This window comes from Dermacentor albipictus, chromosome 3, assembly GCF_038994185.2.
Source record: "Dermacentor albipictus isolate Rhodes 1998 colony chromosome 3, USDA_Dalb.pri_finalv2, whole genome shotgun sequence".
Classification (NCBI taxonomy): domain Eukaryota; kingdom Metazoa; phylum Arthropoda; class Arachnida; order Ixodida; family Ixodidae; genus Dermacentor; species Dermacentor albipictus.
In genome coordinates, this window is record NC_091823.1 from 53,694,163 (window position 1) to 53,721,919 (window position 27,757).

General features: G+C 44.5%; 4 protein-coding genes across 8 annotated transcripts in view; 3 read left to right on the plus strand and 1 right to left on the minus strand.

The window, feature by feature from the left end:
- Positions 1-6,711, plus strand: part of Ku80 — a 36,128-nt gene extending 29,417 nt beyond the window's left edge. For all 3 annotated transcript variants that reach the window (XM_070535455.1, XM_070535453.1, XM_070535454.1), the window contains exons 16-20: positions 1,307-1,376; positions 3,763-3,875; positions 4,661-4,754; positions 5,905-6,038; positions 6,576-6,711. In XM_070535455.1, coding sequence (XP_070391556.1) covers positions 1,307-1,376; positions 3,763-3,875; positions 4,661-4,754; positions 5,905-6,038; positions 6,576-6,590 — 426 coding nt within the window. In that variant the 3' untranslated portion in view covers positions 6,591-6,711. The remainder of the gene's footprint in view (positions 1-1,306; positions 1,377-3,762; positions 3,876-4,660; positions 4,755-5,904; positions 6,039-6,575) is intronic.
- Chrac-16 (chromatin accessibility complex protein 1) lies at positions 6,607-12,241 on the minus strand. Its single transcript, XM_070535459.1, has 3 exons — positions 12,033-12,241; positions 11,828-11,948; positions 6,607-6,862 (listed from the first exon to the last, which is right to left on the minus strand). The coding sequence occupies exons 1-3, from the start codon at positions 12,153-12,155 to the stop codon at positions 6,765-6,767; spliced, it is 342 nt and encodes a 113-aa protein (XP_070391560.1). The 5' UTR covers positions 12,156-12,241; the 3' UTR covers positions 6,607-6,764.
- Positions 12,242-12,910: 669 nt separating this feature from the next.
- Positions 12,911-27,757, plus strand: part of LOC139057383 (uncharacterized) — a 62,674-nt gene continuing 47,827 nt past the window's right edge. Inside the window, exons 1-2 of one of the 3 annotated variants that reach the window (XM_070535461.1) lie at positions 12,911-13,058; positions 23,755-23,787. The gene's annotated coding sequence lies outside the window, so the exon portion shown is untranslated. The remainder of the gene's footprint in view (positions 13,059-23,754; positions 23,788-27,757) is intronic. The other 2 variants (XM_070535463.1, XM_070535462.1) reach the window with 2 other exon arrangements.
- On the plus strand, positions 15,971-18,084 carry LOC139057382 (translation initiation factor eIF2B subunit alpha-like). Its single transcript, XM_070535460.1, has one exon. The coding sequence runs from the start codon at positions 16,105-16,107 to the stop codon at positions 17,020-17,022; it is 918 nt and encodes a 305-aa protein (XP_070391561.1). The 5' UTR covers positions 15,971-16,104; the 3' UTR covers positions 17,023-18,084.

The window sequence follows — 27,757 nt, forward strand, 5'->3', positions numbered from 1 at the left end:
TTTCGAAATTCAAATTTCCCGCCATCCAACCAGGGGAGTGGTGATTGGTGCACACGCCTTCCGTCGGTGAGTAAAACAGTACCCGACAGACGGCAGTACCAAGCCAAGAAAGAGCGGTGGATTCGCCTCTGCAGCTGTTTTTTGGTCAAGTGCTGTGAACTGTTAGCGCATCCCGCAACATCACATGGAAGTTGAATGCTCTGCTACTTGCAGTTTGTGCAAGTTTTGCGAGCCAGCAAAAACAGCACAACACTACGTGATCAAGAAAGTAGTGAAACGCAAGAACGTGGCCGGCGCAGGGTCGAGCGAAAACGAAACGTTTCGACCACCCGCGTCATTGTCAGCTGTAATTTCAATGAGTTCACTTTTCTAAAAATGAAATATAACTGGACAAATAGCATTTTATTTCATCTTATAATACAATACAACGATGTTTTTTACGAGTAGTTGAGTACTAGTGACAGAATTTAACTTAAGGAGTGCTTTGGTCATTGGGCAAGTGCTTGAATGTCCCGGGGGAGTCTCTAATCATGTCCTGTATTTACCTCAATTTCTCAATTAGTAAGGCTCTGTTTGCGATAATATTCACACCTTCGAGATTCTCTAGCACTAATATATCACTTTAGTTTGACTTAATATTTGCCTTTAGTGTCCCTTTAATTGGTAGTGTATGGAAATGCGAGATTTGTGGAAAAAGGAACAGGGGCACTTGTACAAGGGGGGCAGATAGAGAAGTAGTTCATAAAACTGAGCCAGGAACTCGTTTTCACCAACCAAAATCCTTTGCCTGGGGCGATAGAGTTAATTACGAAACATCTAACAGTGGACAATCATAACCTGACTGGTAGATTTAAGACTGATAACTGATAACTAAATTGCTGTGTTCTGTATTTACGTTGCAGCCATTATGTTGAGCATGTAATTATTTTGTACCAATTATTTGCTTACTTCATATTCGAGCAGTGACTAGTCTCCCTTTTTAATATTGCCCACTGTCTGAACCTATGTCTGTCTGACTGAACTTTGTTGATGTATTTTGTCTGTGTATATTGTGCAAGGGGGCCGGGGCCCTTGTCAGGCGCTCTGTCGCCTTTAGCCTCCGCCCCCTCTTAGACTGTGTCTGAGGAAATAATAAAGAAAGAAAGAAAGAAAGAAAGAAAGAAAGTTGTATCTTTGATGTAGCAACAGTGCTAAGCATGCACGCTGCTCTTTCACTCGAACAAAGCAATGGTGGGGAGCATTTGACATGCTTCACTGATTCCAATCAGCATGTAGTTTTACTATATATATAACCTTCTTCTTCAAGGTGGACGTGGTGAACCCTGTAGAGGACTTCAAGAAACTAGTCTCTGGCAAAGATCATTCTTACCCAGAAGGTAAGCAACACTGCCTCAGAAGCATGGCAAAAGCTTCACTGGCTACCCTGAAGCAGCTTTTCAAGCTGGTTGAGACAAGCAGCACTTCCTTGCACCTCCCTTCATCTCATGACTTGGGGAAGAACTGAAGTTTGGACTATAGTTGGTACAGATTCAATGTGGTGTCATACGCAGATTCATCGTGACGTTGTTGTCCGTCCTCTGCTTATTTTGTTCTGCTTGATGCCTAAGACACCATAAGGAACTCATAAAAAAGTGAGGTCGTGCAATCGATTGGCTTCCCACGTGACTGCCAGTAACCATCGTGAGTGAGAGTAAGAGTCAGAAACGGTGTGGCTTGTCTCTTGATGGCAAGGGTCCTGCTGATTTGCTGATCCAATGCAATGCTGTTTGTTTGCTACATCTCAGTGTACATTCTTTCTGTTGTATTTTTCGTATTGCAGCCTGTTGGTAATACTATATGTATATACGTACTGCCATTGGAAAAGCACTAGAGATTGGACTGCTTGGTGTCCTCCTTTCTTCTGTCCCTTCTCTTTTGATTCTCTCCCCTCGATTCTGATGGTGCTTACAGCTTGCAAGTTTCCTCCTTTCATTTCTTTATTCTTCCTATACTTTTGCCTCTGGGGGCAAGCAAGCATTGTGCTCCTTGCAGAGGTAGTTGCCAGACAGTCTTTGGTATTTTCATTTGTTTTCTGCTATTAGTAATAAGCCAAATGCCTTCATGACGAAGTGGTTGGAACCTCTTGGTACCGACAGAAAATTTTGAAGTGGAGATAACACGCGAGATCGATTTATGTGGACACACACACATCGTGTGGACAATATAAATGGCGAATGTAGCTTAGAACAGTTAAAATCAATTTAAAGTATGTGCGCGCAGCCAACCGCAAAACTCAGCACCTCGTGACATCGACTTCAAGGAAGGATTGTAAACAACCGAGAAAACGCTACGCCTCAAATTTTCATTGGCTGCCGCGCATCTTGCATGTGCTCTTCTTCTCAGTTGTTGCTTGTAGTGGGACGTTCTCCGTGTTGCTGCAACTGCAGAATTAAGCGGCAGTTTTTGTCGTGTCTGTAGATTTCCCGCACTATTAGCTTGACTACACTGCGCTTACCATTGAGCGTTGCCAATGCGAGGGTCTTGAGGTTCACCTTTGTTGTCACCGACTGCAATATCTGAGTTGCTGTTTTCTTGTGGGTCGAATCGAAAGTGATCGGCCAGGTATAATACAGCAGTGACTCCCACCTGCAGAAAATAAAAGCTGCTGGACGCGAAAAGGATGTTGATGGTGGCGAGAACATCACAAAGCACATGCAGGTGTTACAGATGAAGTAGCAGCACAAAGCTTGTGCACCAGCATGTGTGTCAGATCCTACATCAGAGGCTTTTGCGTGCCCAGCTGTGTTTACATTCTTTCTCTGGCCCATTTCGTTGCTCTCTGAAACCGAAACTTGGACTAGTCGCTACAAACAAGACTTGAAATAATTACCTGTCGCGCTCTGAAATAAATGAGGTTTCGTGCCGTGATTACTGGGTCATTAGCTACTTATTAAAGCAGAAAAAACCAGATCAAAATTTTTTGTGTCAGTACTCCTTTAATTATACAGGACACTTTGTTGTTGAGATAGTGCACTGTACCTCTTGCAACATAGCAGGCTAACCACTTCAGCAAAATAATACCTCTATTTAAAATTAATTCAATAAATATGTAGTAAGAGAATTTCTCAGTTTTCTACTTCGTCAGACAGAATGTGCAACTGCAGCCACTCGCAACAGCACCAAAAATTGGCAATATTTCATTAATGGAAAGCTGTCGATGCTTCATTTTTCCTGCACTGCTCACACTCTTCGAGGTGATCCCGAGACATTAGAACAAACTGCTCCAAACACACTGAAGAAAGAAAAGAAAATGGCTATGAACCACTTGTACCCACCATGGCCAGCTTTTACATTAACATATGCACAGGCCTGCTCACTGCAGAGAAAAGGGAAATGCTGGGAAGGCTGCTAAGGTTACGGCGTAGTCCAGACCCTACCACACAGTCTTTGTTATTGTGTTGGTCTGCCCTCTTTATGTGCGCCGCAGATCATTGGCATCTGCGGAGGGCTGTAGTAATGCTGCTACTTGCGTTCCTTCCAAAGCAATAAGTCACACTATTGGGGATGCCTAAATTTCTTCATTGTACAGGCTAATTTATTGTAATAGTCTTTGCTGCTGAGCTATCTACAATTCATATGAAAGATAGAAGCTCACCTGGGACATACACAATTCTTCGTTATACAGGTTATATTGTTGTGGAGATGTTCAGCTGCAATAGAAATCACTGCAGTAGGCAGTAGCTTGCTGCACATAACTGCTGTGCCGTGTTGTCCTCCCGACAGTCTGTCAGCAGCTGGAAGAAGTCATTCTGAAGTTGTTCAAGGATGCCCTCGGGCGAGCAGCACATGGCAAAGCAGTGCACTGCCTTCGAGCCTACCGGGAATCTGCACTTGAGGTGTGTCCTCTGCTACAAGTTGTGAAGGCCCAGGCTTTCTAATGTTGAAGCTGTGTTGAGAAAATAAGGGTGTGGCTTATATTAATGGCTATTCTGCCTCAATTGAGCCCAATTACTTATAGAAGTGGCATTTCGTGGTGTATTTTGTTTAATATCGCACTTGAATGCTGTACTTGCCTGTTTTGTTGGGAGTAAATCAAAACTGGTGGCAGTGCTGGAAAATTCTTTTTAATTTTTTGGCGATAGAGCCACTGCTACAGCAAAAGACTGCTTGCTTTATTGTAACACTGACAGGCAGCGCCACCACTCCACTCATTAAGACAATCTATATTTTTCAACCAACATCATTGTGCTATCTAGGGGATCAGGCACCTGCCATAGTGGCTTAGTGGATATTTCATTTTACAGCTGTGTACGAGGTCCTCGGTTTGATTCCCATTCACTTTCGGTGTGTTCTGATGGGGATTGAACACAATAACGATTGTATACCGAGCTTTGTGTGCACATTAAAAAACTCCATATGGTCAAAATTAATACGTAGCCCTCTTTTAAGGAGCCTCTTTTAGCCCCTCTATTACTTTGGGACATTAAATCCTAACCATACTGATTTTGTGTTCATGAGATGAAATCCCAATCACTACAGCCAGATTACGATGAGGGCAGAACCTTGTATTTCCATTGCGATACATATTAAAGAAGTCCAGATGACCAGAATTAAACCAGAGCCATTAACATTAGGACTTTTGAATGTGCAGCTTCAACAATTCAATTTCTTGGTTTTGTAGAAAGCCAATCCCGACATGTTTAACACCTTTCTGAAGAAACTGAAGGAACTGCACAGCAGAGACCAGGATGATGTTTGGAATCTGTTGACGAAAGGTGAGCAGACATATAGCTCAGCAAACATGGTTTGCAGTGAAGCAGTGGCTGAGGCGTTTCACAGTTCTTTTGGCAATGGCAAAATTAAGGTCTGTTGGGAGGATTCTTTAGCAACAAGGTTCATTGTTGAAGTGTGGACAGGTAGTATGTACTGAGCTTCGAGTAGCCCTGCATGTAATATTCATGTGATGCAATCTTGCATGTTGAAATGGTACATGCCAGTATTTTGTAGTGATTATATATTTCTCATCGGAATTTTTTGTTGGTTTAATCAGACATTTGCTGCAGTCAGCCTTGTCATAGGTACAATTGATTTTCACTGCGCTTTGTAAACTAGGTCCTGCCAGTCCTCTCTTGCGCAGAACTGGCATGTCACCACCAGCACGAGCTCTGCGCTACCTCTCAGACTAGTTCAGGGGATGCTGTGAAATTGTGCTGCATTAAGTTTGCACTATGTCAAACGGGTGGCAGTGTGAATTTGTTGCAGCGTTGAACTGGACCTCCTGAATTAGTTCAGAAAGTGCTGGTGATTCGAATGGACCTCGTATTTCTCTGCCTATGTGCAGCTTGTGGGTAGTAGTACCATTCTTTCTGCACAATGTGAATGTCAAGCAAACCACCTGCTTCACTCATGACCACATTTCATTTTGGTATTACCCACTTTAAGTAATGAATTTTTTTTAATACTGTTTGGGCCACTTTAATGTGACAGGAAGCATTCGGAGGTCTGTGTATTCACTTCAACATGCATTGCTGTTTGTGGTAAGGTAGATGAAATGAGAACCCTCTTTGAAATATGGTGATGGCAAGCACTAACAAGGTTCTTTCGAGGAACCCGTATGGGTTTCTTTTGTAGCAATTGTTACGATTGGGTGGACATCTCATTTGCTGTTTATTTATTACTTCTCTTCACCTTGCGGGTTCCTGCAGAACTATTATGACTACCAAGGTTGTTCTTTTAGCTATATTGCTGCTGCGATTTAACCCTCGAGATTCACTGATAGACCACTGAACCTCTAAAATATTTTATACAGTAAGCTAATTTACTATAAAGTGTTGTGTTCTCTTCTATATGCGTTTCCTTTTCCCTTATACCACCAGTCATTGAATTGTCCTGTGCTTTACATGTGTGTCCGTTTCTCGCATGTAGAAGCAGTACCACCTATTGGGAAGAAGGAATGTGAGCAAAGCACCTGGCTAGATGATGAGGTGGAGCATTTCTACGCTGCTGAGAAGCAAAATGCAGAAAAGGAAGAGCAGCCTGCCAGGGATGAGGATGATCTGGTGAGTGTCGCGCACTGACCCGGTCTATGCATCGTGGTCGCTTAGCGGCTATGGCGTTGCGCTACTAAACTAAGCACGAGGGCGTAGGATCAAATCCCGGCTGAGGCGGCTGCATTTCGATGGCAACGAATGTAAGAATGCGCGTGTACCTGCCATTGGGGTACACGAGGTCAAAATTAATCAAGTCATGGTTTTGGCTTCGTAAAATTCCACATTCTAATTATTATGATTTTTTGACATAGCCAGGCTTTGTAAGGCAAGGTCGCAAAGGATAGCTCACCCTCAAACTAATATTGAAAAGTTATTCATTCCAATTTTGAACCCACACTCTGCAGTTTCTTAGTTGAAAAAAGAAGTAAAACTCCAACCAAAGTTTATTTGTAAAAAGCTCGACATTTCAGAGCCCGACCGGCTCCTTCAGGAGTGAGAGGGCATGAAGCGTAGCAGTGCTTATATGTGTTTCTAGCGCTGTGATAGGCACGCAGCAATTGATGGCACCTGTAATAAATGTATGGTTTTTCTCCCCCTCTCTTTCAGCTGGACATGATGTGAAGCTGGACGAAGAAAGTGGAAAAGAAAACATTTTATTTGTCAGGCATAAATAGCAGGAATAAATGTTCTCTGTTAGCAAGAAAATAAAATAAAAGACGGCTGATCCAGCTTGTATATTACAGTGATGTGACATGATGTGTACACGACTGCAGAGGTGCTGCTGCTTTCCACCGGTTACACCTCGGCTTGCTTCTCCTTCAGCAGTTCTTTGGACTCTGCTTCTTTTACAAGCCGCAGGTAGTCCTTGTACTTGATCTTCTGTGGGACAATATCTGTGGACAATAATAGTTTGTAGCAGAGAGCGTTACTCTGAGCCACAAATATTTTTCTCTGTTTCCTTTATTGTGCTTAATCACTTTCATTTATATATATATATATATATATATATATATATATATATATATATATATAGAAAAACAATACTGCGATAAGGTCACTTCTTCAGCAAGTGAACAACAATGAAAAGTGCATACTAGGATAGCAATAGTAAGGTTTCTGATGCCTGACCATGCATCCTCGCACTTTGTTGTTGTCAGCGTTAATACCAGCATGGTAAGGCATCAGAAACCTTACGTCATTTGCGATGAAGGTGCCGAGTACCAAATTCCCTTGTCATGCGAGAACCACTATATCGGACAAACCGGTAGGTCCTTGAACGAGCGCTTTATGGAACATGCTTGCAATATCAGGTATGGGCGAGGGGGAACACTTGCTGATCACATCCTCTCCTGCTAGTCAAAAACGTGCAAGCCGTTCCTCGATAAATGTGTTGCCATAGGAAGGAGCAAAGACCGGGTAACTCGAGAAAGCATTGAAGCTGAAAAGATAAACAGCGCTGGACGCACATGTGTGAGCACACCTTCTATTTTCCTCTGTGATAAAGAGCTAGCATTTTTGAGACGCTGATAGAGGTTGTATAAGCAATATGTCCTTCTTTGGGCATATAAAGGTGATGTATGTGAAAAATAAAATTTGGTGTAATTAGCGCTTGTACTGTTCGTGCGTGTCTGAATTTTCTTCCTCGTCCTCTGCGCGCTATTCATTGCTATCCTAGCACACACTTTTCATTGTTGTTCACTAGCTGCAAAAGTGAACTTATGGCAGTATCGTTGCATATATATAAACATACGGTTTGGGTGTGTGAATTTTCTGTCTCATCCTCTCAAAACCCAAAACAAGCCCAAAAAGCTACGCTGTTAAATTGCATACTAGGAGTATACCGAAATTAATATTTAATATGAGAATTAACTAGTTGTTTGGGTGTAATGAATAACGCCACCTATTGACGTCTACAAGGAAAAAGCCTGAGCGAAGTAGCGAAGACGAATGATTCTACTGCAGGGAAGCCGCAGTTGCTACAATGGGACACCAGTTAGGCGAACACACAGAGCAGCTAAATTCCAGTCATTCAATAAGGATGCTTCACCTTCAGGCAACCTAGAAATCTTTTTTTCTTGGTTTAGGCTAAGCAATTTATTACTTGGACGATCCCACTTTTGTTTACATCCTTTTAAACTTGTGTGTGGAGCTGTAGAGTTGCACTTTGCTCCTTCAACATATAGTGCCGTGTTGTTGCTGTGCTTCATCGCTGTCATTATGGAGTGCCATGTATAATAACACTTCAGTTGCTTCTTATTTACGAGCTTCTCAGTTCAAGGGATTAAGTTCGGTTATGAATCATGTATTGAATCATGTATGTATCATGAATCTACATGTATCAAATGCAAATACGCCTACATCTTTTTCTTCTTTTTTTTTTTCTGAGTGGACTCCGCACTATCTTTACATTTCATTTTGTTGAGAAATTAGAAAATATTTGTTTTTCAATCCAATTAAGAAATTTCACTATTCGAGACCCCCAAGTGTAGTTGATTTAATATAGAGCATACGAACCTTTATGCCCTAATAAATCCCTGCTATGTTTTTGAATGTTGTGAACAAATCTACTAAGTTGCTCAACCATGCAAATTCTTAATGCAATGATGGGTGGCACATGGCAGACACTGTTCTATTTGGGCTTGGCAGAACAGCTTGGAGTGCAATTTGAATAGCATGAAAGGAACTTGGTGAGAGTGCGGCAGTGGAAGCATTTAGTTGAAGGTAAGTCCATTCATACAAGGCAAAAAGTTGCCAGACACATTCCACACCTTTTGTAAAACATTTCTAAAATATTCCTTTCATAAATATTTTTTGTACTAGGCATAACATAGAAACAATGAGCACGCAAACAAATGAAGTGTAGTGTAACAACCTGTACATTTTAGACCAGATATGTTTACAGAGGGGTAAAGGAAAAAAAAAAATTAACAGTACTCTCAAAATCAAGAAATTATTGATTTGCTTATTTGAACCAGCATGACCAGTACACTCGCGACCAAAACTATGAAAAGCAGTGGTTCCACATGCAGATTAAGGTTCCTTCAAGCTGAAAGTGCAGTTAGACTTGGCAATGCAACCATCGGAGTGCATTCATCAATTTCAGGTTGTCAGTTAATTTTTTTTTATGTACCGATGAACCTCTGGTCCTTATACTTTCGATCATGTGTGTACATGTACACAATGTCTCTTAGTGACAGGTAACAATGGTGGCTGACTGGTGCCTACGTAAATTCAGCACTGGTAAGTTTTCTGCACCTCGTGCCACAACACTTCCTCTGAGCAAATAGCTTTTAAGAGGTCAACACACACTTTCCAGGTATGTGCACGGTTAAATAATAATTGTGACTTCGATGATCAGTGCAGTGTGCAAGAAGAGAAGAATAGGAATCGAAGTACAGGTGTGCAATGCCAATGATATTTAGAACAAAATTTTTACTTTTTGAAGTTGCTCACAAAAATTGTCTAATACAGAAAAGCACAGCAGCAATGACATGTAGCACACTGGTGTGCTGCACTTTTAGAACCTCGCACACGGTTGTACTGGACTGATGTGCAAAACTTGTGTTACCATAAAGTGAAAATTGTTAGCCATCTGTTGGTAGCACGAAGCTTTGACTTTTCGATTAAATCGCCCTCGCACTGATCCACTTGCCTCCTGGTTAGCTCAGATTCTAGAGCGGAAAGGCAATGGTCCTGAGATCATTCCCCAGACTACAACAAATTATTCTTCTACTGCAAAGCTTTCTTTCTAAGAAATGCGTGTGGGTTTCCTTTAGAGCTTCATGCTACAAACAGGTAGACTACAATTTTCCGTTTCATGAATCTTCCTCCACATTGTACGCTTCCCCAGAACTGATTTGCCGAAAGTTGCTTGCCCTATATGAATATAAGCTCTGACACAGGCATAGATTTGGGATTTTCGTTATATATATATATATATACATTTGACAGCGTAAGAAGGCTATTCGGAGGAATAAGTTCTAAGAAATTACGAGGATTTTCCACATTGGCAGAGTGCACTAATGCTTTGTGTATTCCAATTAATCCTGTATTGCAGCCTCACTACGTCACCCAATTGCGTACCATGAAGAATTGGTGCAACACTTCATGGTAGCACTTGCAGAATTCACGAGGAACACATTGCATTTTAAGCCATAAAAGACAAGTAGAACACAGTTGGCCTAGTTTATGCATATTTGGGACTAAGGGTAATGGTATGTCAAATGAGATACACAGTGCTTCACTAGTCAGCACTTTTCCATCTCATCTGCTGCGTTGTTGTCGATAGATGTGGCACAATGCTATTGAAAGTACAAAAGTATGAATTGATTGTGGTGCTTTGCTGTGGCACAGTGTGTCAAGGCTAAGCGGTTATCACCCACTCGCATTAGTTGCCCCTTCTTAGCACATTTTCCCCTTCGTAATGCGTCAGTTAGTCCAATGTTGTATTCTTCAGATGAAGCAGTGATTGTTAAAGTAGATGTATACCACCTTTTAATTACAGTGCCGTTCCTCCATCCACTTTCTTAGGTATTTATGTTTCCTAGTAGAACCCTGAGAGTGTTAGCCAGAGCCACCACTCGCAAACCTTGGCGGCTGATGTGGAACATCCTTTCTGCTGCAGGCATCACGAGAACATCATCTTTTTGGGTGAAGGCAACCGGTCAATAAACCCACAAATCCGACCTGAACCTATCAATGTTGCCGGATGCGAGACCCTCATTATGTAATAAACGAGAAGAACGGGGGTTAACCGAGGGGCTAGATTTTCATTAGTCATATCATAAGAAGCCACCAAACAAACACCAAGGACAACATAGGGGAAATCACTTGTGCTTAATAAATGAAATAAAGAAATGCATGCGAAAGTTGTGGGATCGTTCCCCACCTGCAGCAAGTTGTTTTTTTCATCCTGTTTCATTTCCCTTAATTTATTGTTTCTTTATTTCATTCATAAAATACAAGTAATTTCCCCTATGTTATCCTTGGTGCCAGTGTTTGTTGGCTTCTTATGATACGTCTAATAAAAGTCAGGCCCCTCTGTTAACCCCCTTTCTTCATCTTTTAATTGCGTAATAGATACCACTAGTTGAGCAACAATTAAAAAAAAACACTGACGGTACAATGACTTTGCATGTTGTAAAGGTAGTACACTATACTAAAGGTGAGCTATAGTACTCCTGACGGTAGGCTTGTTATTTTAAACATGAAATGAAATTCGCACACTCTTGTGCCATCTCAAGAAAGACAATGACGTCCTCAGAAATTGCACTTTCTTTCTTTTTTTTTGTCATTATCGTACGAGCACCGCATGCAAAGCGGAAGTGAATATTTGTACGGATGCGTATGATATACAACGATTGAGTGTTAGTTAACGTTTGCAGTAGCACGATTTACACCGAGCGCGACATGCAGATGGCCGATACTTAACGGCGGACATTCTCAAAACAACGCACTCGTGCTTCACAAATGCTGTAATTTTGCATATTCGACCTGCTTGCTCAGATAAGCACGAGCAGACCTAAAGTGCACCGCTGACATATCAAGTACACTTGCCACTTAATTCTAATCCTGCACCATTAATTAACGATCCGTGCCGAGTGCCGATCGACTATTCCAACAGTAGATGTGCACGAATGGACCGCTTTCAAGGCCAGCAGGTCAACACGTACTGCAACACGTGAAGAAAAAGAAAGGAAAAAACGCGTGCTTGTGCTTTGAAACAATCGAAAACTGGTCGCACCAAGCTTACTACGTGAGAACGTGTTTTCTGAAAGGCTTCGCAAGGCTCGCAAGGCCGATTTTCACAATGAGTGCTCGCTTGTGCAATGAACAGGTGTTTCGAGTAATTCCCTCACCATTCAGAAAATCCAGACGCTCTTGAGCATCTATGACAGCCGCCAAGTCAGAATACTCAATCGTCCTGTGATCCTTGCTGTGCTTGAGGGCCTCTCGTGCCAAGAATACCACAAATTTTTCCTGCGAGCGGAGGAAACGGTGTGGTCGTAAGCGTTGTACCGCGTTGTGGATTGCACAGTGACCGCGCGGTTCTCGGGCACTCACCGCTGCTTTTGTGGTGATCTGCACGGCGTCCTGACCGATGCACGACACCTCCGGTGAACTCCTCATGATCATACGCACCCTGGACACAGGGAAACCAGTCCGGTGCGTCGGGCCCGCTTCCATGCTACCGTCGTTGATCAGGCCGTTTCAAAAGTTTTGCCGATAAAAAAAGCGTCGTCTGCGCTTTTTCACGTGTTCGCTTTGTCTAACGGCAATGTGCTTCTGTCTAGTTGACGTCATCAATAACATTGTTACGTACTCAAAACTAGACACTAAACACCTTGCACGTTACACATTTTACAAAGTGTGTTTAATAATAAACACTGAACTTAAAACTGTAATTTACTGTTTTTGTGAAGGCTTTCCAACAATAATGTTCTTAACACTTAACATTAGAGAGTTTTGCATGAGGCATCTTCACTTTTGCTTTGCTTATCGAACGCGCTCTAAACATGCAATGTGTGAAGGCGCGTAATTTAAACCTGCTACAACGCAAAATGACTTTTGCATCATCTCGAACGTCACCAACATTTCGTTAGCCTGTGCAAGAGAAGGCTATGTTTCATAAGCGAGCACATGAATTTACCTCTGCCCACTCTTTCATTTTTTTAAGTGAGAACATGTAAACAATTATGTTTCATTCGCATCGGCCTGTCGCTCCATTTTCTCATAAGAATTAAGTAATGTTATATCTTATCGAATGCTAAACGAATACTAAAATGAAATTCTCTTTCCAATTGATTTCCCTCATTTTTTTTCTTTTTATTTTCGTGAACCTCTGTACCGCCCGATTCACGGCGCGATCCACCGGAGTAGCTGCTGCCCGTGCATGCAGTGGGTTAATTACACCATTTCTCTGGGGAACAACAATAACATATTCCTTTTCATTTATATACAGCCGCTGGTATCTTAGGTGGCGCACTGCTGGCTCTTGTGCGCAGGATACGCTGCGTTGGGGCGCTGGTTCAAGCCTCGCGCTGGGCCATCGAGTTAACAAGGAGCACAGACGAAGGGCTATCGGAATGCGTAAGTCCCCGTGCGCCGAATATAGCGCTTATTCAACGCATCGTTTAATTACTACGAATCAAGCTAACCTTGTATGTGGAGACGCATTACTTTGACGACTGTATCCGACTGTATTCTTGACGACTCTATTTGACCGCTTTGACGACTGTATCGAATGGTACGTACGTGTTGAAGGGCCGGCGTACGCGGTGACGAGCAAAACTCGCGACGCCATGCTGGCACTGTACGTCTATAGAGATGCCAAAATGTGGTAATGTGTTTTTAGTTCGGTGCGACCAGTGACTGCAATTAATGAAGTGGATGTCTCTCGGACTTCCCTCACGCGATCGTTTGGCTGCACGTTCCGTGTCCTACGAACATTCCTTGCGGTCCGCGGGGGACATCATATGGGGACATGCTGCGCGTACATTTCACGGACATGTCAGGGACTTTTGTACATTACGTAATTCGCAGCACACGCTGTGTGACGGATGCAATGGGCAGAGCGCCCGCTCACGCACGCACGCGCGCTAAAATGAATGCGGTATACTTATCATTCTTCTAGATATAGATGTATGCCTAGTTTCCACTATGCACATTTGGCCATACATGGAACTATAACTGAAGTTTTCAAAGTAAATTGCTTCAGAAAATTCACAAAGTACGACGAACACATGAGCCGCATACAAGATAGCTACGGATGATTTTTTGAACATACGAGTAAACTCAAAAATAAAACCTCTTAATTGGTAGACAACTAATATGTTTATAATAGCTCCATATGAGCGATATGCTTTAGGAACGTCTGTGGTAAGATATCCGAATTTGACAGTCCGGGAGATGTCCTATTTGTCTCTGAAACTGCACGGGCATTACCTAGGGCATGATTCTGCGTACGGACGATCGAATTCAGTGCTTTCTCTGACGTCGTGTTGCATTAATTCATTTCATATCTCGAGGGTTTGATCTCATATCTAATTACAATGAGTGAATTAACACACACACACACACACACACACACACACACACACACACACACACACACACACACACACACACACACACACACACATATATATATATATATATATATATATATATATATATATATATATATATATATATATATATATATATATATATATATATATATATACAAAATAAGATGCTCCTGAATGCTCTACAGAACGCTTAGCCTGTTTCACCGAGGCGCACAATATTTGTGGCTTTTTCTGCGGCTTTTTTAAAGGGGTGGAGACATCACAATTTTCGTTCATGCGTTTGTTGATTCAAACGTTGCGTCATGCTTCAGGGAGCACGATACACACAGCGGGATTCATATATATCCGATAAATAATTTAATAATAGCATTATTATACCGAGCGATTTCGGTTTCGGTTTCTGGGCTCCGGGGGGATGCTATGACGTCACAGAGGAGGAAACGCAACATGGCTTGGTCACGTGGGCCACAAAAAATAGTGACGTAAAACTATGCTGCGTCGTCTGCTCGCGCATACGCGGGCTCTGCCAGAGGTAAACAATTGGCGATTCAAAGTGCATGTCGCGATTATTATAATTATTGCGAAGAGCGACAACAACGGTAAGGAAATATTGCGGCTTGTGGGAGTCGGTGATTCATTCCGAAGCGCCGTAAGCGTTAGCTTCGAAGTGAACCGGAAAAGGCCTAGCCACGATATCGGCGGCGCCGAACGATCAGAGGCGGTGAAGCTGCCGTCGGTGCACAGAGTGACCACTCCTCGGAAGCTGATTGGCCGCTTCGCCGTAAGGCTGCTGAACAAATGGGTCCCGGGCCCGTGCTCTCTACAGCTAGGAAATCTGGCCGTTCGCGAGCAAAACCGCCGTCGCACGGGGGCCCGCGAACGGCAAACGGCGTGCGGCGAGTTTCCGTGCCGGTAACGTGGACGGGCCTTCATATTGAGAAAGGCCAAGCGAAGGAGAGACCGCTCCGAGCTGCCGAACTATGCGACTATGCGAGGAGAGAAGCGGACAACACGAACGCCGCATATCCTGGTCCCTTTCGGAGTCGGCCGGCTACTGTTGTACCCAAGGCCCGTCGGCACGGCAACTCGCTGCACGCAGTATGCCATTCGCGGGCCGCCGTGCGGCGTTCGTGTTGTCCACTTCTCTCCTCCTGTGTCTGTGTCTGCACGCCTTACCCCTTCTTTGCATTAAGAAAGGATTTCTATATGCCTGCAGCTCGGTCATAGTGGAGGTTATGCTCGGTAGCTCGGCTCAGCAGGATCCGTAATCGGCATTTCATCGCTACTCATCATACGTCACGTTTTTGTGCTGGTGTGCTATGACGTCAATATTTTCGTTCCTCCTCTGTGACGTAGTAGCTGCCGCGCTAGCGATGGGTCTCGACTATGAGAAGGAGTTTTTAATGACTTTTTGGAGCTGAATTAAAATTATTTTGAAATATTTGCAGCGTCCGATACCTCGTTCTGGGTGTCCTTGCATACGGAAGCAGCCTGCAACATGCTTTTTATAGCCTCAAAATTTGGTGTCCCAACCCCTTTAAACCCACCTCGTATTGCGCACATTTGTTTTGTCTACTGCGTAATTGCAGCAAAAGATTTGCTTTTAAATTTGATACAAGAAAACACGCGCTCACGTAGAATCGGGAGCAGAAGACAACCTGAGGCTGGGGGGAACGACAGAGAAAAAATGAGCTAATGTAACAGCGCGTTTGACTTTTTTTATGTTAAAAATTATTATACATTTTATATAACTTGCCATGTTAATGAAAAAGAAAATTTGACGAAAAACCACCAAGTGGAGATCAGTGCGAAAGCCATGGGAAAGCTCTCTTGCTTCAGCATCAGCACGAGAATGTGGTGCCATCTGCAGTCAACACTGTCAGCTACAAGTCGTGCCGCCCTCTGTAGGTCTGTTTCTTCATCTCAGTCGCGCACTTCCGACAGCGGGTTGCCGGTGTTCGAGGTCGCTTCCGGTTGTTGCAGCGTGTTCGCGTGCTGGCGTACTCCTCAGGGCTGCGTTTGGTGGCACGTTTCTTTCCTGTGTTTGTTGCTTGTGAGTAGGCAAAATGGAAGGTGTGAATGCTGATTCTATCAACACTGATTTGGAGGCCATGCTGCGTGAGAACTCCGATCTGTCACCAGCAGTGGCTTCGTTGCAGCTGCTGCTCGAGTTCATCGAGAAGGACGACTACACGACCATCCAAGGCATGGAGGAAAACCTACAGCATGTTATCAGTGACATATGTACTGCGAAGTGTTCGATCACGTGCGTCAGGTCTGCGTGCGAATTATTTGTGCGTTTTGCTACGCTCACCGCGCTCGATGGCTCCATTGACGAATGCAAGAAAAATATGTCCACTCGAGGCCGAACTTTCTTGGAGAAGATGCGCGCGGCACGCTCGAAAATTGCGGCGCTTGCGGCCCCCTTTGTCCAGGACCGCTCGACGATCCTGACGCATTCCTTCTCACGTGTCGTGCGTGACACGCTGTTCGCTGCGGCAGGGGACCACAAGCACTTCACTGTGTACGTGACCGAATCGGCGCCCGACTACAGTGGCCGGCAGTTATACGATGCACTTGAGGAGAGAGGCATCAGTGTTACGCTGATAGTCGATTCTGCGGTCGGCTACATTCTGGAAAAGGTGGACATGGTCCTTCTGGGAGCAGAGGGCGTTGTTGAAAGCGGTGGTATCATCAACAAAATCGGCACCTACACGATGGCCATGTGTGCCAAGGAAAAGAACATTCCCATTTACGTACTCGCCGAGAGCTTCAAGTTTGCCAGAAAGTATCCTTTGAACCAGAAGGATCTGCCAGATGAGCAGAAGTACCCGTCAGACAAGCGCAACGGCAAAACTGATCTTTCAAAGGAGCACCCCATGATTGACTACACGCCACCTGCGTACATCACCCTGCTGTTCACTGACCTTGGAATTTTAACACCGTCAGCGGTTAGCGATGAGCTTATAAAGTTGTATTTGTGAACGTTCACGGCATCAGTCAACAGCCGCTGTAATTAAGCTCCGTTTCATACATAGCAGGCAATGCTACGAAGGCTAGGCTCACTGCTCGCATTAGCGACCAGAAATAGTGCGTCACAGGTGAGGGATGCGTGATGTAATGCGATGTGCAAATAAGTACTTTTGTGTCGCAAAATAGGGCGTATTTATTATATAGAAGGCATCGCAGATTTGCTGAACGTATTTGCGACCGAACGAGTGGTATGACACGTTTTTGCGACCAGTGCCCACATCGCAGCACTTGCGCTCATAACCAAAGCAGTGCTAGAGTACGAGATAGCAGTAAGTCGCACACTGGAAGCATTTAGCTGTACTCGCACGGTAGCGCAGGTATGTCAAAACGCTGGCGAATGAGGAACGCCGGCAGCGGCGTTCCAGGCATCGCACCTCGATGGCGCACGACGCCGATGGACAACCCTCCACGCCCGAGCCGCGCATGCGCCATCGATGCTAGGACAGCGCGGCGACGGCGCAAACGCACCTCGAATGTCCAGTGTTGCTGCATACTGCTGCGCTGCAAAAACACGCGGACTTCTATGACCGCACTACTTGCAGAGCTTTCACAGCGTTGCCTACTATGTATGAAAATGAGTATATAGTGGTCACTTTGGTCGGAAAGGTGACGTACGTCATCGCCTTCATATCAGCGTCATGCTCGATGAAGTGCGCCACGATAAGGCTTCTAGTAGCCGCTACTCAAAAGAAATACGGCGAGCACCGATCGAGCGGTCACATCCGGGTCTCGTATGTGCCCAAGTACCGCGGTGCCTGCACACAACTTGATTAACGGCGATCAAGCAGACAGCTCCTCTAACGACCTTCCAAGCCAGCAACCTTATGCCACCGTGCCTTATTCTACACCAGTACGTTTATGCGCGAGAGTTGAGAATTAACTGCGCATATGTCTCAGTCGGGTAGAGATTTGCTGACAGCATGCGTCGAAATCAGTTTATTCGGTGCACAGTTGAAAAGCAAAACATAATTCAACGAAGTCGTGTGAAATTGGAATAAAGATATGCTTTGTTATTCTGCGAAGTCTGTTTGAAGTCAGTAGGGCAATTATAGACGTAATATGAATGCTCGGTCACGAATGGTAAAAAATCTAGACTCGTAGAGGCCTAGGTCTCAAATCTGCTGTGCACAAATAAAGTTTATTCCTCCTCCTCGTCGACACTGTAGTTCACTTTGTGTGGGAAACTAGGCAATGCGTTTTCTTGCCTTTCATTTTTTTAAAGCTAAATCAGGAGTGTTATCGAAGTACCACGCTGACAATGATACATTTCGTAGGTCGGGGCTCGGGATTAATTTCGACCTAATAGGGTTTTTTATCGAGCCCCCAAGGCACGGTACACTAACAGAGAATTTTTGTGCGTCCGGTATTCCGGCAAGCGCGGGCGGTGTGCCGGATGGGTGAGGGCGTAAACGTGAGCGGCCAGATTGGTGGCGCCAGCTGGTGGTGCAAAGCTCAACCACTTAAACACAGAGCCAATTACTATGTGCTTCTTAGCTGGAGTGTAAGTTTTCGACAGCGGCGTAATTGTGAACACAATTACGCCGCTCTGGAAAATTTGCACCAGCAGCGAAGCAGAATGAAGTAGGTTACTGCAATTTCAGCTCTGTGTTCGTCTGGTTGAGTTATACAACACCAGGCGGCTACACCACTCCGGCCGCTCACGTTTACGCCCCCGACCATACGGTAATCCGGCCAAGCCGCCTCCGTTTGCCGGAATAGCGGACACGCCAAAAGTCTCTATTGTTTTAGTTCCGTCCACATCCGGAGGGAGGAGGGGGGGAATGCGGCTGCCGCAAACGGAAATCGAACTCGATACCTCATGCTCAGCCGCAAGACTTCACTGCCACTATCCCTACGGGTGGCGTGAACGTGCGGGAAAATTTGTTTCATATTGATAACGCTGACTCCTGGTGTCTTGTGTGCTGGAATACAGTTAGACACAGCTCTCAGAGCGGCCTTCACACTCTATCGGGAGAAAAACTGCAGCGTACAAATAACTGTCAGATATACTTAGAAGCGAACGGCCTGCGCCCTCATGGTCTGAAATGCGGAAAATGCTGACTACAACGCTGTAAAAACAAATTATTGCTGTAGCGGAAAAAGAAGTGATCGAACCCCTGGCTAATGTCAGCCCCAGCGTGATTAAATTAGGCCGCATTTCTTGTGTTTACAGAACTGAACGCGTCCATCGCGCGCATTGGTGGTTTGTGGCGAAATTTGAAGTAGCTTCCATAGATGTATAGCTTCGCTTCTTCGTATGAGCGCACCGGAACAAGTGTGACGTCACGGACGCGCAGCTCCACAGCGCTGCTGGAAATAAGCGTGCCGGATAAAGCCGTGTATCTAGGCCGCCATGATCTTTGAGCGGCTCAAACTAACGTCAACCACCATGAAAACGCATTAAAAAAATGAAACCTGAGTCCACACAATTCAATATGCCGAGTAAAATGGTAAGCAGTAGCAGCAGAGAATGCATAAGCTGCTGCTGATGATGATGCCAGTATCCCCTCTGAAAGGGAATGGTGGTGCATGTCACTCGAGTTTGTTCATTTTACCTTTCTGGTGTATCTTAACACCAAGCTGCATTATTAAAAATATAACATTCGCTTCCTTGCTCGTTTTCCACTGCTCTGCGCCAGCAATCATCTAGCCGTCTCTTATTAACAGCAGATCCATTTGCGTTTGTTCTAATGTCTTTGAAACCAGTTATCGGTTACCTCTGGTCGGCTAACTCGCTCCGAATTTATCGCTAGATGGATATTGTAACATTCTATCTGAATATTCTCAATAGTTTCTGCACTATTTTCACACCCTATGCTTGAATCGTCTTCACGTGAAAATTTTCTTGTGGAAGTGATCTAGCATAAGTACGGCACTGCCCCTTGAACACGGTGTACGTTCAGCCGTGAGCAAAAGAATACGGACCAGGGATTGAGCGATAAAGCCGATTTTTTCCTCAGCCTGTGAATGCAACTTGAAACTGAGGACTGCAGTCTAAACTTAGCATGGGGAACTTTCCAGTCCACTCGTCAATTTCAGTTTATGCATGCTAATTGCAAATAAATTTTGTTTTTTCAGAGACCCTGTGGTCCGTATACTTTTGCTCACAGGTGTACATCGCACCTTCGAATCATAAAACCTTTCGATTCAAGCGTCATACTAGAGCGTACTAGAGATATTCACTCTTAGCTGGTGGCGCCACTGAGTTGAGCATTTGTGAACTCTGGCGAATAGATGTTACAACTCGTATAATAAAAACAATTCAAATACCACCACTTCGATCAAGTATAGAGAAACTGCCCCACGCAATAAGCGAGACTGAACATAGCATACAGAGAAAATCTGCGCATTTTTTCCTAACAAGTGGATGTGTGATTTTCACATTAACCGCTTTTGCTGTGGAAGGGAAGCAGGTCACGTTTAAAATATAGCAATATGCTAATATACTCGCATATTTATGAAATAGGACTAACGCTCGTGTTCTTATCTGGATCGCAACTATAGGAACAATGAAAAAAAAGAAAGGTATCTTAAATTTGACATTTTATTTTGCATGTTGTCAGAAAGAAGAACATAAAGAGGAAAACTATACGTTACCGGTACAAAGACGCTCGCGCGCGTGTGTGTATGTGTTTTTAATGTCACTGGCTGTTATAATCTCATTCGGCCAGCTTTATTCCGTATAAGATAGTTTGCGGTTAGGCACGGATCATCGCAGACAGCGAAATGTCAATCGAAAAAATGGCTGTGGCTTAGCTAAGGTTAAGCCCAGGATGCGAAGCATACTAGCCTTTATTTTAACGCGATAGCGTTAAGGAGCTCGTGTCGCAGAAAAGCCGGTGTCGTCGGCGTCGGCTCAGGCGTGCGGCGCTTGCTCAGGCGCACATTTCGTTGTCGCGCCGAACGCTGCGTTGCTCGACGCTCACCGCGTCCGATGCGGGGGGCGACGCCGCGAGCGACGGCGCGAGTTGGAGCGCCGTTTCTCCGCTGTCGTGACGTCACGGTGTCACGTGGTATTGAAGGCGACACCGCCGCGCCTGAGGAGCTGGGTTGAGCTCTCGTAATATGCTTCGCATAATAATAATTTTCACGGGGAAGAAGTACGTCTGCCAAGAGAGACTGCTCAGAACACGGAAGTACACGAAAATGTTCAACACCACGCAGTCGGTGTCGCGTCACGGCGACATTGGACGAAGAAGTTACCGAAGGCGAAGGACTGAGACAAAGAGCGCGCCGTGGTGCCCATGCATGGAGGGAGGCAGATGACGTAGATTCGAAGCCGTGCACGCAACCGTCTTCACGTGGGCGGCGTCTGTCTCGACATCTGGGAGGCATCCAGCGTTCTGTATAAGAGTATAAATATACTTCCGGCGTAGCTTCACGCGCAAGGTAAAGCGTTGTAGCTCTTGGCCGTAAGGCTCAGGAAAAGTAGATTTTCACTTATTTCACAGCGAAGCTGTTAGAGGGACTTCCACGACCACTTTCGTGCGGCGACGATGAAAACCGACGGCGGCACGCTAAGAATCAATTACTAGTCAAAGAACAGCTAGAAACGCAACCTGTGCAGGAGTCCCGGAACTCTTGCTTTAAAACGTAAAAAAAATTAAATTATGGGGTTTTACGTGCCAAAACCACTTTCTGATTATGAGGCACGCCGTAGTGGGGGACTCCGGAAATTTGGACCACCTGGGGTTCTTTAACGTGCACCTAAATCTAAGTACACGGGTGTTTTCGCATTTTGCCCCCATCGAAATGCGGCCGCCGTGGCCGGGATTCGATCCCGCCACCTCGTGCTCAGCAGCCCAACATTGCTTTAAAACGTAATTGTCAGTGATTATAAAATAAGTCACCTTACATTTAACTCACTCGAATAGGCAACGTCCTTGCGCAGTTTTTTTTTTTCTTAGGCAGTAATCCACAGTTCTTTTTTTTTTGCTTTTTTACGTCGCATTTTGCGGGCTCCACATTGGAGCCCATGCTGGCAATTCGTACGGCTACAGAGGCTAGAAGGTTTTATTACGGCTGCGGCAGTGATGAGCACCGCGTAGTCCAGGAACGCAAACTGCCTGCGGGTGCTGCGTGACCAGGGAGTGGGTGATGAATGATCACTATAGATCCTACCGAAAACAGACCCCTTATACTACTTCCGACGAAGGGTGTGAGAACTCGTTCAGTTTTCGCTGTCTTCGATGTATCAGGTGCCCAGATTGTCACATACACCTGCGAATTTTTCTCGTTCAGCGTTTGTTTATACAGTACTGCAGACCAGTACAGGTCCGAGCAGGAAATGACAACACGTTACTGGATGGGAATACATACAATACACATACGCAATACAGTAACATCAAAAACGGTGAACACATGTCCAACACAACAAGAAAATAAAATCCAAAAGCACAGTAATACAGCGTACCAGTGTAGTTTCAACGTTTTACGTACACTTCACACACCTGGAAGTGAAGCGCGGAATTTTCCGCAAATGAATTCCACGGGGAGAAAAAGAATACGTGCGAGGGCGCGCAACAATGGGCTTGATGGCGTAAATGTGTTTATGATGAAGTACTACATCAAGTTGGCCGAGTTGGTTTCCGTTCATAATGAATGTTAAGAGCGCAAAAAAGAGACGAAGACAAGAAAGCTCTCGTAGTGTTGTCTTTCATGCCATCGTCCCTTTTTGCGCTCTTATAATGCTATAACATTCATTACAATCAATGGAAATACATGGAATGAGGCGTATTTAGTCTCTCCTCCTTTCTTCTTTCTGCTAAAGGCTAAGATTGACTGCTTTTAGCATGGATGACGGGCCGCGGCATATGTAACTATATACAAACGAAAGGAGCGCGGCTAAGCTTTGATTTTTTTCAAACTTCTTATTGTTCCAATGGCGACCTGCATGGATCCAATCCCTCATTTGCATACTCAGGGGTAGGTGTCATAATTTATTTGCTTTCAAACGTAAAACACTGTTCGAGGCGCCCAGCTTAAGTTTCACAAAACCTAATATATTGTTTTTTTCGTGCCGCAGAGCGTACGTTATAAAAAGAACCACACATTTCGAGACAGTCTGGACGCAGAAGTCGTTTTCTTTTTTTCTTTCCACATTATACCTGCCGCCCCGTTTCCCACCTGTGACACTTTCTACTTTCTATGTCAATATCGCGCTCTTTGATTTGACAAAAACTTTCTGTACATGCTGTCATGTTCTGCCATCATATCCTTCTCTCATTTAGCCCCGCGGTCGGTAGCACAACTCGACAAGAAATGGCCTCCGTGGCGTGCATATAAACTGCCGTAAACGCCTGTTGTAGCAAAGAATTAAGCTCGCTTATATATAGCGTGGTGTGCACGATCGAGTCTACGCCGTACGTGAATCCTGGTTTCTACGCAAGTTTCGCGACTGTAGTTATGAAACAGTGGAACCATACTTTCATCGCTTTCTGCGCGAAACGAATGTTCTCCCTGGCTCACACGCGGAGATCGTGCGCGTAGATGTTAGCAGTATGAGCCATGGGATCCGAATGCTCTCGGGCGTTGGCCGCAATCATTTGCGTCGTTTAACTATCTAAATGCTGGCCGAATGCAACGCACATACCGTGATTTGTGATCGTACTAAATATAAATATTTATGCGGCTTGTTCTAATGCGCTTGATTTTACGTGATTGTTTCTGTTAACTCGTTACAGAAGACGCTTTTGACATTGACTGTTCCATTGGAGGTAAGTGTAGCGTAAGTCTGACTCTGCGGCATAGGAGAAAAATATTTTATTTCCACCGTGCAGGCCTAAGACAAATTACGCATCCTATGCTGTAATAACTCATAAATGTTGCCGAATTTGATTCAACAGGAAACGGCGTTGAGTGCACTGGACGCGTGACAACATAGCGAAAGTATGTTCTTTCAGAGTTGAGGTCTGTTGGTGAACATTAGCGTTGCATCAAATACACGATACATAGAAGGCAACTCAGGAGCGTACTTCTATAGAGGTCAGTTTATCAAGGCTATACGGAGACTATAGAGATACTTCTCGCTGCTCGCAATGCGCTACCAAAAGAATAGAGCCTCAAATAAAGAAGGAAGGTTTAAGTATGTGCGCCATGCAATTCGATCTATCTCTAAGCCTTATTCGCTTATCTTCCAAAATATTATGTATTTACATGAAAGGCGTCACAGATCGGCAACCCTTACCACAGAACGAGCGGAATGACATGCGTCTGCGGGCTGCAGCCGCAGCGCACTACACTCGTGACCAAAACGCATCGCACACTGGAGGCACATAGGTGCACACGAATTAAGTTGACGCAACCTTACGTCCGCAAGCTGTAGTTGTAATGTATGAAGTAGATATTTCGTATAGAAGGCGTCGCAGATCAATAACAACACTGCGAAATGGGTGGTGAGACTTTTGTATGGCCATACTTCTTGCGTAGCTTCAGCAGCGTTATATAGCTGCTAAGTATTTAGAGTTTTAGCGTGTAGCCTCACTAGCGTACATGCATACGGAAATAGCAGTTTAGTTTGTAGCGACAGTACTTGTGGCGACACCTGGTAAGACAAACGCGTTATAAAGGTTGTGTAAAGGTTGTATGTAAACATTGTGTATAAAGGTTGTGTACTTTAGAAAAGAAAAAAAAGGAGAGAAAAAGAGAGAGAGATGACACAGAAATGCTTAAATATGTCGCTACCCACGTGTTTACTGCAGCAGGTCCAGCGTGCTTTGTGCTTTTGTTTCTTTCGCATCATATAGGAACGCCAAGCTTATTGGGACAGTTGGGATGGGATGGCTACTCCGACAGTCTGCGAAAATGTCTTGCCTGTCTGGTCGCTTGTGAATAGTCGTCACGGCAAAACTACGGGATATGCATCAGTCCTTTTATCCAGGGTGATAATCATGAACGAGTTGGTTATTTATGGCGAACTTCTTTAGCGCTGAACAGACACGTGAAAAGGTGCACAGGACACAAGCGACGCAATCGTGTGTACTGTGTCTCTTTTCATATGTCCGTGACAAGGCTACTGTTGCTGTCTTAGTATACAATCAAACATTCATTTTTACTAATTTACACTCCCCGCACAAAGGGTGTGTTGGCCACTCCCATATCGAAAAAGTACCGTGTTTGTCTTGATTTCTGAGAGTTACTCCCCGTTGAATATAGGTTCGCTTGTCTTTATTGAGGACAAGGAGGTGTATTCCTCCATGATGTACGAGGTTCCAGAACTTCGTAGAATTTAGAGGAATTAAGTGTGGAGCTAGCAGTTACTTTTGTAGCGTACACACTAGACAAATGCACACCGACTTTCCAATCTTGCAATTCCATTTTGCGCTTTAAGAAACGTTGCTTGTCGCTTGCGCTCTCGTCTCTCTTCTTCGTGCTTTTCTGTCACTCGAGTTCTTGTGTGTGTTTCTATTAGCGCATGCTGCAAGTGTTCGTATGTGCTACTTTGCCTCTGTGCCTTGCGTCCTATAGCGCGCAGTCATTATATGACAGACACTGTGGCTACCATAGAGGCTATATGCCCACTAAATTCCATCTGCTCTGGACTGCCGTAGGAAGATCGTGCTAACGACCATTGGGAGTGTTAAAGGTGCGTCATCAGTACGTGCTATGGCATGTCAAAGAATGTTCTTAAATCGCGTGCCGACTTGCGGACAAGGCACTAAACAAAAGCGACCTGACGAGTAAATGGGAAAAACAGGTTGGCAACTGTATACTTTCAAATCGTATACATACTTGGTTGGTTCGCAAAGCAACATTGTGGTTATGAGAGACACCGTATCGTGGAAGGCTCCGCATGAATTTTGACCGCTGGGTTACTCGAAGGCACACTAAACGAATTAAAATATTAGGTCGAATATCAGATCAAAAAATTAGGCTTCTGCAATAGCAAATTCGTCATTCGACGCGCGAACAGAACTTTGCAAGTTAGAAAATGACAGATATTGGAAATCGGAGTGGCACGCCACCTGTTGTAGACTATGGTACCTCTCGTGTGACGTCAGTAGTGTCTCAGTAGTGTCAGTAGTAGGGATGTCACGTGGAGATTACGTCAACTCTCCCGCTTTAGCGCGATCGGTTCAAACTGCGGGCAAGAGCGGGGCGGCCTTCGGCGGCAAGTATGTGCGAAACAAAACGACATTCAGGCGCACACAAAACGACGACAGACTTCTAGACGAATAATCTATCGATCTGGCTTGACTTGATATCTTCCTTTAGTGTCCCTTAAAGGGCCCCTCACCAGGCCCCATAGCAAATTATGGTTATACACTGGAAGTTGTTACATGTCCTCTATATAAGGAGCGTTCTGTCGCAATTTTTTTTTTAAATAGCCTTATCAATAGTCTAGATAGAAATATTTCAGTGCCGCGAGCCCCTGATTTAAGGATGCGAGCCCCACTGCCAAGCGAGACATTCTCTCCACTCGCCCCGTCTAGCCTCAACGCCACATAGACTGGCTGGACTGGAAGAATTTCCTCCAGGTGGCGTTGCTAGCCTCCGCAAGCGAAATTTTTTCCCTGCGTTCTGCCATACCGTACCTCCCAGGTAGCACAAAAGAGATACGTAACGTTTTCGTAGCGTTTATCCAAGACGATAAAAACGGGTTAAAGAAGACACGAATGAGAGAACTTCGGCGGGAAAACGTCGTATATCTCTGCTAATGTCCGGCTTAATTACTTTCTTGAGACGATCTAGAACAGGTCTGCAAGATGTATTCGAAAAGCTGGTCTAGAAATAGGATAGGGAAAGACACAAGTAATCCCTTTGTCAAAACTATTCGTAACCAATTTCTAAACGTTTTTAGGAGGTTATCAAAAAGCTGGTCTAGAAGTGGTCTTGAAAGGTTTACGATCATCTGAAGCTAATTTTCGCGGGTGACGGGTGCGATCAGACATCGTTGTTCAAAACATGCGTTTAGTTTCGCCTCACGCGACTGGCCTATCCCGCGCAGACGTCGTCAGCCGCACCCGTCGGCACGGCCTAGGCCAATCGCATGAGGTGAAACTGATCGGGCGTTTCGAACAACGATCTCCAATCGCGCCCCAGATGAGTAGAAGCGTCGTGTTGACTGTAAGATCTATGGCGCAGTGCCAAGCACTGTTCCCCGCATGGCCGGCGTATCCTCTACCAAGTCCCACGAAAATAAGCCTGTTAGGAATAATGAATCCTTAATACCACCTTTAGTAAGCTACGATGCTTACAACCAAAATGGGAATGACATCCTGCAAAGAACAAATGGTCACGACTTGGCAGGCGGCAAGACCAAGCCCTTCATGCCAAAAGTGAATGAAATGAGAACATTGTGACCAAGCAAAAACACTTTATTAAAATGTAATGCTTATGCAAGCTTCGAACAAACTGTGTGAGAAATGCAAATAGAAGTAAAAGTACATCAACAATGACAAAAGTCGCAGAAAGGATTCGTAATGAACTCGAAAGTGAACATTCACTAGCACATAAACAAAATTCCAAGTACACATACAAAAATGAACAGAAGAACCTGGAGTGTACTAAACTTTCTCATTTATCATAGTAAAGAGCACGTGCTATTAGATGGACTAGAGTTATGCAGAAGTGACATTCGGAGCGAATGGAAGTAGACTGAAAAATGCAAGAGTATGAGTCGGATGGTAACTTCCTCCAAGCAATGTTACCAATCAGCTAGAAGCTTGAAAAGAGCACAAAAAGAAA